Source organism: Argopecten irradians, chromosome 6, assembly GCF_041381155.1.
Source record: "Argopecten irradians isolate NY chromosome 6, Ai_NY, whole genome shotgun sequence".
Taxonomy (NCBI): domain Eukaryota; kingdom Metazoa; phylum Mollusca; class Bivalvia; order Pectinida; family Pectinidae; genus Argopecten; species Argopecten irradians.
This window is the reverse complement of record NC_091139.1, coordinates 35075727-35089339: the sequence shown is the minus strand read 5'-3', so window position 1 is coordinate 35089339 and position 13613 is coordinate 35075727. Positions and strand designations below refer to the sequence as shown.

The window sequence follows — 13613 nt, the reverse complement described above, 5'->3', positions numbered from 1 at the left end:
CTACTGAGAACTTTCTGTAAGTGTTTTACTTAGATCTCATGAAGCTACTGAGAACTTTCTGTAAGTGTTTTTACTTAGATCTCATGAAGCTACTGAGAACTTTCTGTAAGTGTTTTACTTAGATCTCATGAAGCTACTGAGAACTTTCTGTAAGTGTTTTACTTAGATCTCATGAAGCTACTGAGAACTTTCTGTAAGTGTTTTACTTAGATCTCATGAAGCTTCTGAGAACTTTCTGTAAGTGTTTTACTTAGATCTCATGAAGCTACTGAGAACTTTCTGTAAGTGTTTTACTTAGATCTCATGAAGCTACTGAGAACTTTCTGTAAGTGTTTTACTTAGATCTCATGAAGCTACTGAGAACTTTCTGTAAGTGTTTTACTTAGATCTCATGAAGCTCTGAGAACTTTCTGTAAGTGTTTTACTTAGATCTCATGAAGCTACTGAGAACTTTCTGTAAGTGTTTTACTTAGATCTCATGAAGCTACTGAGAACTTTCTGTAATGTTTTTACTTAGATCTCATGAAGCTTCTGAGAACTTTCTGTAAGTGTTTTACTTAGATCTCATGAAGCTACTGGAACTTTCTGTAAGTGTTTTACTTAGATCTCATGAAGCTACTGAGAACTTTCTGTAAGTGTTTTACTTAGATCTCATGAAGCTACTGAGAACTTTCTGTAAGTGTTTTACTTAGATCTCATGAAGCTACTGAGAACTTTCTGTAAGTGTTTTACTTAGATCTCATGAAGCTACTGAGAACTTTCTGTAAGTGTTTTACTTAGATCTCATGAAGCTACTGAGAACTTTCTGTAAGTGTTTTACTTAGATCTCATGAAGCTACTGGGAACTTTCTGTAAGTGTTTTACTTAGATCTCATGAAGCTACTGAGAACTTTCTGTAAGTGTTTTACTTAGATCTCATGAAGCTACTGAGAACTTTCTGTAAGTGTTTTACTTAGATCTCATGAAGCTACTGAAACTTTCTGTAAGTGTTTAACTTAGATCTCATGAAGCTACTGAGAACTTTCTGTAAGTGTTTTACTTAGATCTCATGAAGCTACTGAGAACTTTCTGTAAGTGTTTTACTTAGATCTCATGAAGCTCTGAGAACTTTCTGTAAGTGTTTTACTTAGATCTCATGAAGCTACTGAGAACTTTCTGTAAGTGTTTTACTTAGATCTCATGAAGCTACTGAGAACTTTCTGTAAGTGTTTTACTTAGATCTCATGAAGCTACTGAGAACTTTCTGTAAGTGTTTTACTTAGATCTCATGAAGCTACTGAGAACTTTCTGTAAGTGTTTTACTTAGATCTCATGAAGCTACTGAGAACTTTCTGTAAGTGTTTTACTTAGATCTCATGAAGCTACTGAGAACTTTCTGTAAGTGTTTTACTTAGATCTCATGAAGCTACTGAGAACTTTCTGTAAGTGTTTTACTTAGATCTCATGAAGCTTCTGAGAACTTTCTGTAAGTGTTTTACTTAGATCTCATGAAGCTACTGAGAACTTTCTGTAAGTGTTTTACTTAGATCTCATGAAGCTACTGAGAACTTTCTGTAAGTGTTTTACTTAGATCTCATGAAGCTTCTGAGAACTTTCTGTAAGTGTTTTACTTAGATCTCATGAAGCTACTGAGAACTTTCTGTAAGTGTTTTACTTAGATCTCATGAAGCTTCTGAGAACTTTCTGTAAGTGTTTTACTTAGATCTCATGAAGCTACTGAGAACTTTCTGTAAGTGTTTTACTTAGATCTCATGAAGCTACTGAGAAACTTTCTGTAAGTGTTTTACTTAGATCTCATGAAGCTACTGAGAACTTTCTGTAAGTGTTTTACTTAGATCTCATGAAGCTTCTGAGAACTTTCTGTAAGTGTTTTACTTAGATCTCATGAAGCTCTGGAACTTTCTGTAAGTGTTTTACTTAGATCTCATGAAGCTACTGAGAAACTTTCTGTAAGTGTTTTACTTAGATCTCATGAAGCTTCTGAGAACTTTCTGTAAGTGTTTTACTTAGATCTCATGAAGCTACTGAGAACTTTCTGTAAGTGTTTTACTTAGATCTCATGAAGCTTCTGAGAACTTTCTGTAAGTGTTTTACTTAGATCTCATGAAGCTACTGAGAACTTTCTGTAAGTGTTTTACTTAGATCTCATGAAGCTACTGAGAACTTTCTGTAAGTGTTTTACTTAGATCTCATGAAGCTTTGAACTTTCTGAAGTAAGTGTTTTACTTAGATCTCATGAAGCTACTGAGAACTTTCTGTAAGTGTTTTAACTTAGATCTCATGAAGCTACTGGGAACTTTCTGTAAGTGTTTTACTTAGATCTCATGAAGCTACTGAGAACTTTCTGTAAGTGTTTTACTTAGATCTCATGAAGCTACTGAGAACTTTCTGTAAGTGTTTTACTTAGATCTCATGAAGCTACTGAGAACTTTCTGTAAGTGTTTTACTTAGATCTCATGAAGCTACTGAGAACTTTCTGTAAGTGTTTTACTTAGATCTCATGAAGTACTGGAACTTTCTGTAAGTGTTTTACTTAGATCTCATGAAGCTCTGGAACTTTCTGTAAGTGTTTTACTTAGATCTCATGAAGCTACTGAGAACTTTCTGTAAGTGTTTTACTTAGATCTCATGAAGCTACTGAGAACTTTCTGTAAGTGTTTTACTTAGATCTCATGAAGCTACTGGAACTTTCTGTAAGTGTTTTACTTAGATCTCATGAAGCTACTGAGAACTTTCTGTAAGTGTTTTACTTAGATCTCATGAAGCTACTGAGAACTTTCTGTAAGTGTTTTACTTAGATCTCATGAAGCTACTGAGAACTTTCTGTAAGTGTTTTACTTAGATCTCATGAAGCTACTGAGAACTTTCTGTAAGTGTTTTACTTAGATCTCATGAAGCTACTGAGAACTTTCTGTAAGTGTTTTACTTAGATCTCATGAAGCTTCTGAGAACTTTCTGTAAGTGTTTTACTTAGATCTCATGAAGCTTCTGGGAACTTTCTGTAAGTGTTTTACTTAGATCTCATGAAGCTACTGAGAACTTTCTGTAAGTGTTTTACTTAGATCTCATGAAGCATGAGAACTTTCTGTAAGTGTTTCTTAGATCTCATGAAGCTCTGAGAACTTTCTGTAAGTGTTTTACTTAGATCTCATGAAGCTTCTGGGAACTTTCTGTAAGTGTTTTACTTAGATCTCATGAAGCTACTGAGAACTTTCTGTAAGTGTTTTACTTAGATCTCATGAAGCTACTGAGAACTTTCTGTAAGTGTTTTACTTAGATCTCATGAAGCTTCTGGGAACTTTCTGTAAGTGTTTTACTTAGATCTCATGAAGCTACTGAGAACTTTCTGTAAGTGTTTTACTTAGATCTCATGAAGATACTGAGAACTTTCTGTAAGTGTTTTACTTAGATCTCATGAAGCTACTGAGAACTTTCTGTAAGTGTTTTACTTAGATCTCATGAAGCTACTGAGAACTTTCTGTAAGTGTTTTACTTAGATCTCATGAAGCTACTGAGAACTTTCTGTAAGTGTTTTACTTAGATCTCATGAAGCTACTGAGAACTTTCTGTAAGTGTTTTACTTAGATCTCATGAAGCTACTGAGAACTTTCTGTAAGTAGTGTTTAACTTAGATCTCATGAAGCTTCTGAGAACTTTCTGTGAGTGTTTAACTTAGATCTCATGAAGCTTCTGGGAACTTTCTGTAAGTGTTTTACTTAGATCTCATGAAGCTACTGAGAACTTTCTGTAAGTGTTTTACTTAGATCTCATGAAGCTACTGAGAACTTTCTGTAAGTGTTTTACTTAGATCTCATGAAGCTACTGAGAACTTTCTGTAAGTGTTTTACTTAGATCTCATGAAGCTACTGAGAACTTTCTGTAAGTGTTTTACTTAGATCTCATGAAGCTCGAACTTTCTGTAAGTTACTAGATCTCTGAAGCTACTGAGAACTTTCTGTAAGTGTTTTACTTAGATCTCATGAAGCTACTGAGAACTTTCTGTAAGTGTTTTACTTAGATCTCATGAAGCTACTGAGAACTTTCTGTAAGTGTTTTACTTAGATCTCATGAAGCTTCTGGGAACTTTCTGTAAGTGTTTTACTTAGATCTCATGAAGCTACTGAGAACTTTCTGTAAGTGTTTTACTTAGATCTCATGAAGCTACTGAGAACTTTCTGTAAGTGTTTTACTTAGATCTCATGAAGCTACTGAGAACTTTCTGTAAGTGTTTTACTTAGATCTCATGAAGCTTCTGGGAACTTTCTGTAAGTGTTTTACTTAGATCTCATGAAGCTTCTGGGAACTTTCTGTAAGTGTTTTACTTAGATCTCATGAAGCTTCTGGGGAACTTTCTGTAAGTGTTTTACTTAGATCTCATGAAGCTACTGAGAACTTTCTGTAAGTGTTTTACTTAGATCTCATGAAGCTTCTGGGAACTTTCTGTAAGTGTTTTACTTAGATCTCATGAAGCTACTGAGAACTTTCTGTAAGTGTTTTACTTAGATCTCATGAAGCTACTGAGAACTTTCTGTAAGTGTTTTACTTAGATCTCATGAAGCTCTGAGAACTTCTGGAACTTTTCTGTAAGTGTTTTACTTAGATCTCATGAAGCTACTGAGAACTTTCTGTAAGTGTTTTACTTAGATCTCATGAAGCTACTGAGAACTTTCTGTAAGTGTTTTACTTAGATCTCATGAAGCTACTGAGAACTTTCTGTAAGTGTTTTACTTAGATCTCATGAAGCTACTGAGAACTTTCTGTAAGTGTTTTACTTAGATCTCATGAAGCTACTGAGAACTTTCTGTAAGTGTTTTACTTAGATCTCATGAAGCTACTGAGAACTTTCTGTAAGTGTTTTACTTAGATCTCATGAAGCTACTGAGAACTTTCTGTAAGTGTTTTACTTAGATCTCATGAAGCTACTGAGAACTTTCTGTAAGTGTTTTACTTAGATCTCATGAAGCTTTCTGAGAACTTTCTGTAAGTGTTTTACTTAGATCTCATGAAGCTACTGAGAACTTTCTGTAAGTGTTTTACTTAGATCTCATGAAGCTACTGGGAACTTTCTGTAAGTGTTTTACTTAGATCTCATGAAGCTACTGAGAACTTTCTGTAAGTGTTTTACTTAGATCTCATGAAGCTACTGGAACTTTCTGTAAGTGTTTTACTTAGATCTCATGAAGCTTCTGGAACTTTCTGTAAGTGTTTTACTTAGATCTCATGAAGCTACTGAGAACTTTCTGTAAGTGTTTTACTTAGATCTCATGAAGCTACTGAGAACTTTCTGTAAGTGTTTTACTTAGATCTCATGAAGCTCTGGAACTTTCTGTAAGTGTCATACTTAGATCTCATGAAGCTTCTGAGAACTTTCTGTAAGTGTTTTACTTAGATCTCATGAAGCTACTGAGAACTTTCTGTAAGTGTTTTACTTAGATCTCATGAAGCTACTGAGAACTTTCTGTAAGTGTTTTTTTACTTAGATCTCATGAAGCTACTGAGAACTTTCTGTAAGTGTTTTACTTAGATCTCATGAAGCTACTGGGAACTTTCTGTAAGTGTTTTACTTAGATCTCATGAAGCTACTGAGAACTTTCTGTAAGTGTTTTACTTAGATCTCATGAAGCTACTGAGAACTTTCTGTAAGTGTTCAACTTAGATCTCATGAAGCTTCTGAGAACTTTCTGTAAGTGTTTTACTTAGATCTCATGAAGCTACTGAGAACTTTCTGTAAGTGTTTTACTTAGATCTCATGAAGCTACTGAGAACTTTCTGTAAGTGTTTTACTTAGATCTCATGAAGCTACTGAGAACTTTCTGTAAGTGTTTTACTTAGATCTCATGAAGCTACTGAGAACTTTCTGTAAGTGTTTTACTTAGATCTCATGAAGCTACTGAGAACTTTCTGTAAGTGTTTTACTTAGATCTCATGAAGCTTCTGAGAACTTTCTGTAAGTGTTTTACTTAGATCTCATGAAGCTACTGAGAACTTTCTGTAAGTGTTTTACTTAGATCTCATGAAGCTACTGAGAACTTTCTGTAAGTGTTTTACTTAGATCTCATGAAGCTACTGAGAACTTTCTGTAAGTGTTTTACTTAGATCTCATGAAGCTACTGAGAACTTTCTGTAAGTGTTTTACTTAGATCTCATGAAGCTTCTGAGAACTTTCTGTAAGTGTTTTACTTAGATCTCATGAAGCTACTGAGAACTTTCTGTAAGTGTTTTACTTAGATCTCATGAAGCTACTGAGAACTTTCTGTAAGTGTTTTACTTAGATCTCATGAAGCTACTGAGAACTTTCTGTAAGTGTTTTACTTAGATCTCATGAAGCTACTGAGAACTTTCTGTAAGTGTTTTACTTAGATCTCATGAAGCTTCTGAGAACTTTCTGTAAGTGTTTTACTTAGATCTCATGAAGCTACTGAGAACTTTCTGTAAGTGTTTTACTTAGATCTCATGAAGCTACTGAGAACTTTCTGTAAGTGTTTTACTTAGATCTCATGAAGCTACTGAGAACTTTCTGTAAGTGTTTTTAGATCTCATGAGTTTTCTTAGATCTCATGAAGCTACTGAGAACTTTCTGTAAGTGTTTTACTTAGATCTCATGAAGCTACTGAGAACTTTCTGTAAGTGTTTTACTTAGATCTCATGAAGCTACTGAGAACTTTCTGTAAGTGTTTTACTTAGATCTCATGAAGCTACTGAGAACTTTCTGTAAGTGTTTTACTTAGATCTCATGAAGCTACTGAGAACTTTCTGTAAGTGTTTTACTTAGATCTCATGAAGCTACTGAGAACTTTCTGTAAGTGTTTTACTTAGATCTCATGAAGCTACTGAGAACTTTCTGTAAGTGTTTTACTTAGATCTCATGAAGCTACTGAGAACTTTCTGTAAGTGTTTTACTTAGATCTCATGAAGCTACTGAGAACTTTCTGTAAGTGTTTTACTTAGATCTCATGAAGCTACTGATGAGAACTTTCTGTAAGTGTTTTACTTAGATCTCATGAAGCTACTGAGAACTTTCTGTAAGTGTTTTACTTAGATCTCATGAAGCTACTGAGAACTTTCTGTAAGTGTTTTACTTAGATCTCATGAAGCTACTGAGAACTTTCTGTAAGTGTTTTACTTAGATCTCATGAAGCTACTGAGAACTTTCTGTAAGTGTTTAACTTAGATCTCATGAAGCTTCTGGGAACTTTCTGTAAGTGTTTTACTTAGATCTCATGAAGCTACTGAGAACTTTCTGTAAGTGTTTTGTGTTGTCTGATTTAGTGTTTACATAGAACCTTGATATCTTGATCATTTTTGGTTAGGATCTTCAGGTGTCTGAAAAATGATTGGAAAACAAGTCTTAAACTTATGTGGCATTCTTCAGAATCGTTTCAGAACATATAAGTGTTCATCTGTTCTATAACTGTTCTAAAACACTTCAAAGTATCAGTTTCAGAATGGTTCTAGCATTGTTTAAAATCTTGTCTCAATATTACACATTTCGGGATAGGTTCTGATACCGTTCCAGAACACCTATGTTCCAGAACAGTTCCAGAACACTTGTTCCAAAACTGGTGAAAGGACAGTTCCAAAACACTTGTTCCAGAACCATTCTAGGACAGTTCCAGCATTGTTCTGGAATATTTCAAAGGGTCAGATATTATTGATTATTTCTGATTTTTCATCACTGAAATTTCATCGCTGTGAAAAAGCTATAAGGCATTGAAACGTGAAATAAGACACTGCAAACTCTGTTTTGTTTACAGGATACAATACATAGTTTGTGGTTATTCACTGCCACTAAGCTTACCATCACCGTGAAAATTCAGCCTTTTGGTTTCCATAGCTGTGAAATAAACAAACCCTGTGTGTGACAGTTTTCAGATACTGACCACTGGACTAAGGTTTTTCTATGGGTATTCCAACTTTCCTATACCTTATAAACATAGCATGTCCTTGAATGACCCTGACCGTTAATAGGATGACCAAACAAGCTAACCAGACTTTCTCCGACCAATGATCATGAGTATTGTCTGCCCTTATAAGGCTTTTATATGAAAGTCCATCATCAAGATTTTATTGGGAGATTAAACCTTGAATAAACATCAATGTTTCTTAGGTTATTGACCCGCTACTGATGGCCTTACCACATAAATGTTTATAGATACAAATCTATAGAGATGTAGAAATATGTACAAACTGACGATGATTCTGAAGCCATATTGACGTCAGCCTATTTCCCTTGATTTCGATTCTGTGATATTTTCAGATTTGTGATTAGGTCTTATATAGAAAAACAATACATTGATAAACAGAAGCTTTACTGTCATATCCTGTGTGTAATACCAAAATTATACCAGGAATAAACTTACAATGTAAAGCTGTTACAAGAATCTGATTTCTTTTCTTCATTGGGTGAAAATCATAGGAACATATAGATACATCTAATTTAGATCACAGAAAGAAAATTTTGTATTGAATGATAACAATGTACAATATTGAATGTTTATTTAGATGTCTGAGTACCTAGAATATTTAATAGGTGTTTGAAATGTATGTGTAAGAGCAGAATGTACCGTATTTATCTGTAGATATCACCGGAGGTCATTGGATGACAATATTATGTAAAACGGTGCCAAGCTCAATGTACAATGTTTATCTGTAGTAATTATGTGAGGTCAATCAAAGACTATGAACATACGTAAAACACACGTAAAACACACGCTATAATCTCCACTGTTTATACTGTAGCATTGATTGAGGAGGGTTACCATGACAACAATCCCTACCACAACGCCGTGCATGCTGCGGATGTAACACAAGCCATTCACTGTTACCTTCAGGAGAAACAGGTGAGTTTAGTCCACATGGCATTGCAGCTGAACCCAGCACACATGTGTGAGGGTGTGTGTGTGTGTGCCCCCTTGAAATAAAGTTCAACAATAGATTACCAAAAATTGATATCAAATTAGGGATCAAGTATTGAAACTATAACCCCTTCAAATTGGCGATTTTTTTTCAAGTATTAAAAAATAAGTCATGCCCCTTGAATTAAATCCAAACAATAATTTACAAATAAACAATATCAAATTAAGGATTGAATATTTTAAAGTAAACTTGACTCTAAAAACATTCTTAGAATAATAATAGCTATCTATTCCTTTTGTGTTTACAATTGACTTTATTTCTCTCCATAGAAACAAATTATTTGGGTCTCTGTATTGCTTTATGTGATTATTGATTTTGATAAAACAAAAATTGTTCATCTACACATAGAAAGACACCTGACTTTCATCTTTCTGACAAGTTTATCAGTTACATATACGCTGTATAGCTGTTTGCTGGAGAAGATTTTAACGATTTGCTCCTAAAACTGGAAAATCAAACTTTTGGCAAACATGACAAAGATCCACAAAATATCAAAAAAAATATTTTTGCAAAAAAGAAATGGCTACATGATATAAACAAATATGGAAAATACGGTACAGCCTTTAATATTTGCACAGTTGCCGTACGTGCAAATTCTTAAGACATTTTTGCTTGAAAATTTGGAAAAATTAGAGGTTTTTTTTTGGCATGTTAAAGAGTTAAATCAATCAAATTGTCCTTTTTCCACAGCTCCAGAATACGATACCTCCTTTGGAAATCATGACCTGCTTATTGGCTGCCATGACACACGACCTTGACCATCCAGGGGTCAACCAAGCGTTCCTTATAGCAACAGCTAACCATCTAGCTGCTCTATATGAGGTAATTACAGGACACTGGATCATTTGGTGTAATAATCAATATTTCTGGATATTTATAGGTATCTACCCTTGTGGTTATAGGTACCAGTTGTGACGATATCAGTTTAGGAGCAAAAATGATATTACAATAGATGTCAACAATCAATACCTACCTGCAAGGGCAGATAACTCTGTTATATGTATAGGCAGAATAGAGACTAACGGTTCTGTATGAAAAACATTTTTGTTAAATCAATAAGTACCATAATATACCATATTGTAACATATTTATATTCATATTACTGGACAAATGTACTAGCACTATCTGATGATATATAGGTTTTGATTATCGGTATTTAAATGTACCACCTTTTTACCTACTTTTGAAATAGTAAACTATGTTGATGCATGACAACACTTTTATGGCGATATAATTTCATAGGGTTCTTCTGTACCTGTGCTAGAAATCAGGTGCAGCAATTTAATAATTTTGCAAATTCTGATCGGTCATAAAATTAAAAGGCATATGAATCGAGATGGTTTTCAGTTAAGAATTATGTAACAGAATTCAATGAAGAATAAATTTAATGCTTTACAAAATGTAGAAGGATATTTATGATTCTGTTGCATCAAAAGATATGCCTTAATTTTATTTTAGAACACATCGGTGCTGGAAAACCATCATTGGAGATCAGCTATAGGGGTCCTTCATGAAACTGGGCTGTTTAGTCATCTTAGCACTACACAATGGTGAGAAATGGCTTGTCATTTGGTTAAATACCACAGGATTCTTAAAGGCTCAATTCCTTTCAGAACCAAAAAAAGTATAGCTTCTTAAAAAATTTACTGAAAATTTATATTGATGGCCTATGATGAGGCTACAACACCTAACAAATGCACATTTTTCTGTGTAATCTATGTTAACAGTGAAGATTCATTTTGCTGTTTTAGGGACCAACAAAATCTCTTCATTAAAAGTATAGTTTGTTATACACATATCATATTATAGTAAGTTAAGTGGGGAATAATCAGTATTAGTACATCACGTGACAGAATACTGGATTCTGATTGGCTACACACATTGAAACTATTTGCAATAGTGCCCGGGCAAGCAGGCACTATTGAAGTGGTTCAAAAATTAAAAGTGAATGTATTGTGACGTCACCATTACATTACGTCATTATAACGTTGCGCTTCGACAAAGACGTCAAGATGGCGGACAGGCTGTTGTGTGCGGGGATGGAAGCAAATGTTGCTTTTTTACAGAAGACAGTTCACTCATGTGCTATATTCATCTACTTTTAATCTTCATGAAGCTGAGTCCCGTTTTATAGAAACACAGATTTCTGCAACAATTCATATGTTGTACTTTTAATGTAACAACGTGGTGTGGAAATGAGTAACGTTATAGCATTGCGAGGTGTCGCTTGACGTGCTTCTGTTACGATGACATGAAAACCCATTATGGCCTGATTGAGAGGACACTATTGCCTCATAGTATTGTCTCTTGATAGGATAGTGTCCTCGCCTTCAGCTCGGGCACAATTCCATCCCTCGACAATACTATGAGGCAATAGTGCCCTATCAACCAGGCCATAATAGATAATTATGTTATACCCATGACTTTGTTGCGTGTGTAGAGTGTTCATTACAAATATGTTCTACTGTAGACACAGTTGCTATGCTTAGAAATGAAAGTAAAATTGAATTAACCATATCTTATTCAGGGAACAAATGGAATCACAGATCAAGTCTCTTATACTGGCTACTGATATAACTCGGCAGCAGGAATTTTTAACACGTTTTAAGGTATGTATGTTAACACTTACTTTTTACATGTATAAAATATAGTAACTGCCACTCCATACAGAAATCAGGCCTTTTGTTTTGACGGTAAACACCTGTCCATTCCCTTAATTAGTACAATGGAAATGTTTGGAATTTTGTGCCAGTAGGATATGGAGGTATTAATTAGCCATTGGGTTGCATTTGCTGTTTTTAGTTTCTCGGGAAACGCCTCCACAATAGCTGTCATATATTTTTAAATCAAAGGAAATCATTTGTTTTGTATCTGATGAGCTCAGACTTCTCTATCTGGAAATTCAAAAGTCATGAGACCACATGCACAGTGGCCAAGTGGTTAAGATCCTTTGACACATTACCACAAGTCCTCCTTCTCCGGTGTGCGAGTTTGAATCCCATGTGGGGGCAGTTGCCATGTACTGACCGCTAGTTGATAGTTTTTCTTTGGGAACTCCAGCCTTCCTCCATCAGCAAACCTGGCACATCCTTACATGACCCTGGACATCAAACTAATAAAAAATACAATGGGTCGGATCCTAGTTGAATGCTTTTCTGAATAATGGAGAGAAAAAAACAGCAAAGCTTCCAGTGTTCTGCCCTCCTGTCCCATGTGTTGATGAATGTATATCTTACAAACATTTATTCTGGAATTTTCATTGTGAGTATTTCTTTTTCTGATTACAGAGGTATTTAGATAGTGGGGAGTATGACTCAGCGAGAAATCCATCACATCGACATTTCATGTTACAGGTAAGACTAGTTCTTCATAAGTTAAAAACTGAAACATGACTGAGGAAGGGTTGTTAAAACCTGACAAACTATACAGAAAAGCACAGGAATCCATCCCTGATATTCCAGGGGTTACTATTACTGTCATTATATCCACACATGGAATAATTTAATGTCTAAACCGAAGGCTCTATATGCGACCACAGAAGGAATTTTGTGCAACCAAAAGGTAGTGTGGTCCTTTGATGTCATTTAAAGAAGTACTGTACACTTTGGTTGACAGTGTGGCTTTGAACTTGGGTATTGCTGTCTCTGTAATTTTCAAAGAAAATTTTTGCAGGCTCGTGATTTGTCAGTTTTTTTCTCCAAAACTGCCTTTAGTTTTACAAAGAAATATTCCAGGAGTGGATATAAGGACAGTGTTAGTAATCCCTGGAGTATCAAGGATGACTACAGGGAGTTTTAACTAAAGCTTATTCCACATTTAGAGTAAGTGTTGTACATTAAAATGCTTGAACAAAAATGTATATATGAAAATGATGTGTGCCTAATATTCAGTCTGATTAATTTATTACAGATAGCGCTAAAATGTGCAGACATTTCCAATCCATGTCGTGTCTGGGACATCAGCCGTCAGTGGAGTGAACATGTTTGTGAAGAGTTTTTTAGACAGGGTAAATATTAGACAATATATTTTATTTTTTCATATTAAAGAGTGATCTGCCCTTGCAGGTATTTACGGTACATGTTTGTGTGGGTAATGTCATATTTTTCTGAGTTTTGCCCATAACAAAAATGAGGTCAAAACTGATATGTTCACTCAGAGAAGTTACTCTGTAGTATAAAATGTAAAATGACAACAAAATAACTTTAAGAAACATTTTTTAGCTCGCCTATTCGAAGAATAGGGGAGCTAATGTTGTCACTCCGGCGTTGGCGTCAGCGTTGGCGTCCCATTTCACGTTAAATTTTTTGAGCAAGTTTCTGTTTCGTCAATTGTTTAAGCTTAAGTCATCATAAATGTTTATGATTTTATTTTCCTAATGTGTATAGATGCTGAACGTGATAATACAACCAATTTGGGCCCTTTAGGGCGTTTTTGAGTCTGTTAATTTGTCATATTTCCATGTTAAAGTTTTTGAGCAAGTTTCTATTTTGTCAATTGTTTAAGCTTAAGTCATCATAAATGTTTATGATTTTATTTTCCTAATGTGTATCGATGCTGAGCGTGATAATACAACCAATTTGGGGCCCTTTAGGGGGTTTTTGAGTCTGTTAATTTGTCATATTTCCATGTTTAAATAGTAAATACTTGAACATCAACTTCTACTGAATAGGCGAGCTTTGCTATTCTCCAACAGCTCT

General features: G+C 34.7%; 1 protein-coding gene across 6 annotated transcripts in view; it reads left to right on the top strand.

The window, feature by feature from the left end:
- Positions 1-13613, top strand: part of LOC138325728 (high affinity 3',5'-cyclic-AMP phosphodiesterase 7A-like) — an 88224-nt gene that overhangs the window by 68399 nt on the left and 6212 nt on the right. For all 6 annotated transcript variants that reach the window (XM_069271575.1, XM_069271579.1, XM_069271578.1 and 3 more), the window contains 6 exons: positions 8740-8840; positions 9607-9738; positions 10375-10466; positions 11444-11525; positions 12204-12269; positions 12826-12922. In XM_069271575.1, coding sequence (XP_069127676.1) covers positions 8740-8840; positions 9607-9738; positions 10375-10466; positions 11444-11525; positions 12204-12269; positions 12826-12922 — 570 coding nt within the window. The remainder of the gene's footprint in view (positions 1-8739; positions 8841-9606; positions 9739-10374; positions 10467-11443; positions 11526-12203; positions 12270-12825; positions 12923-13613) is intronic.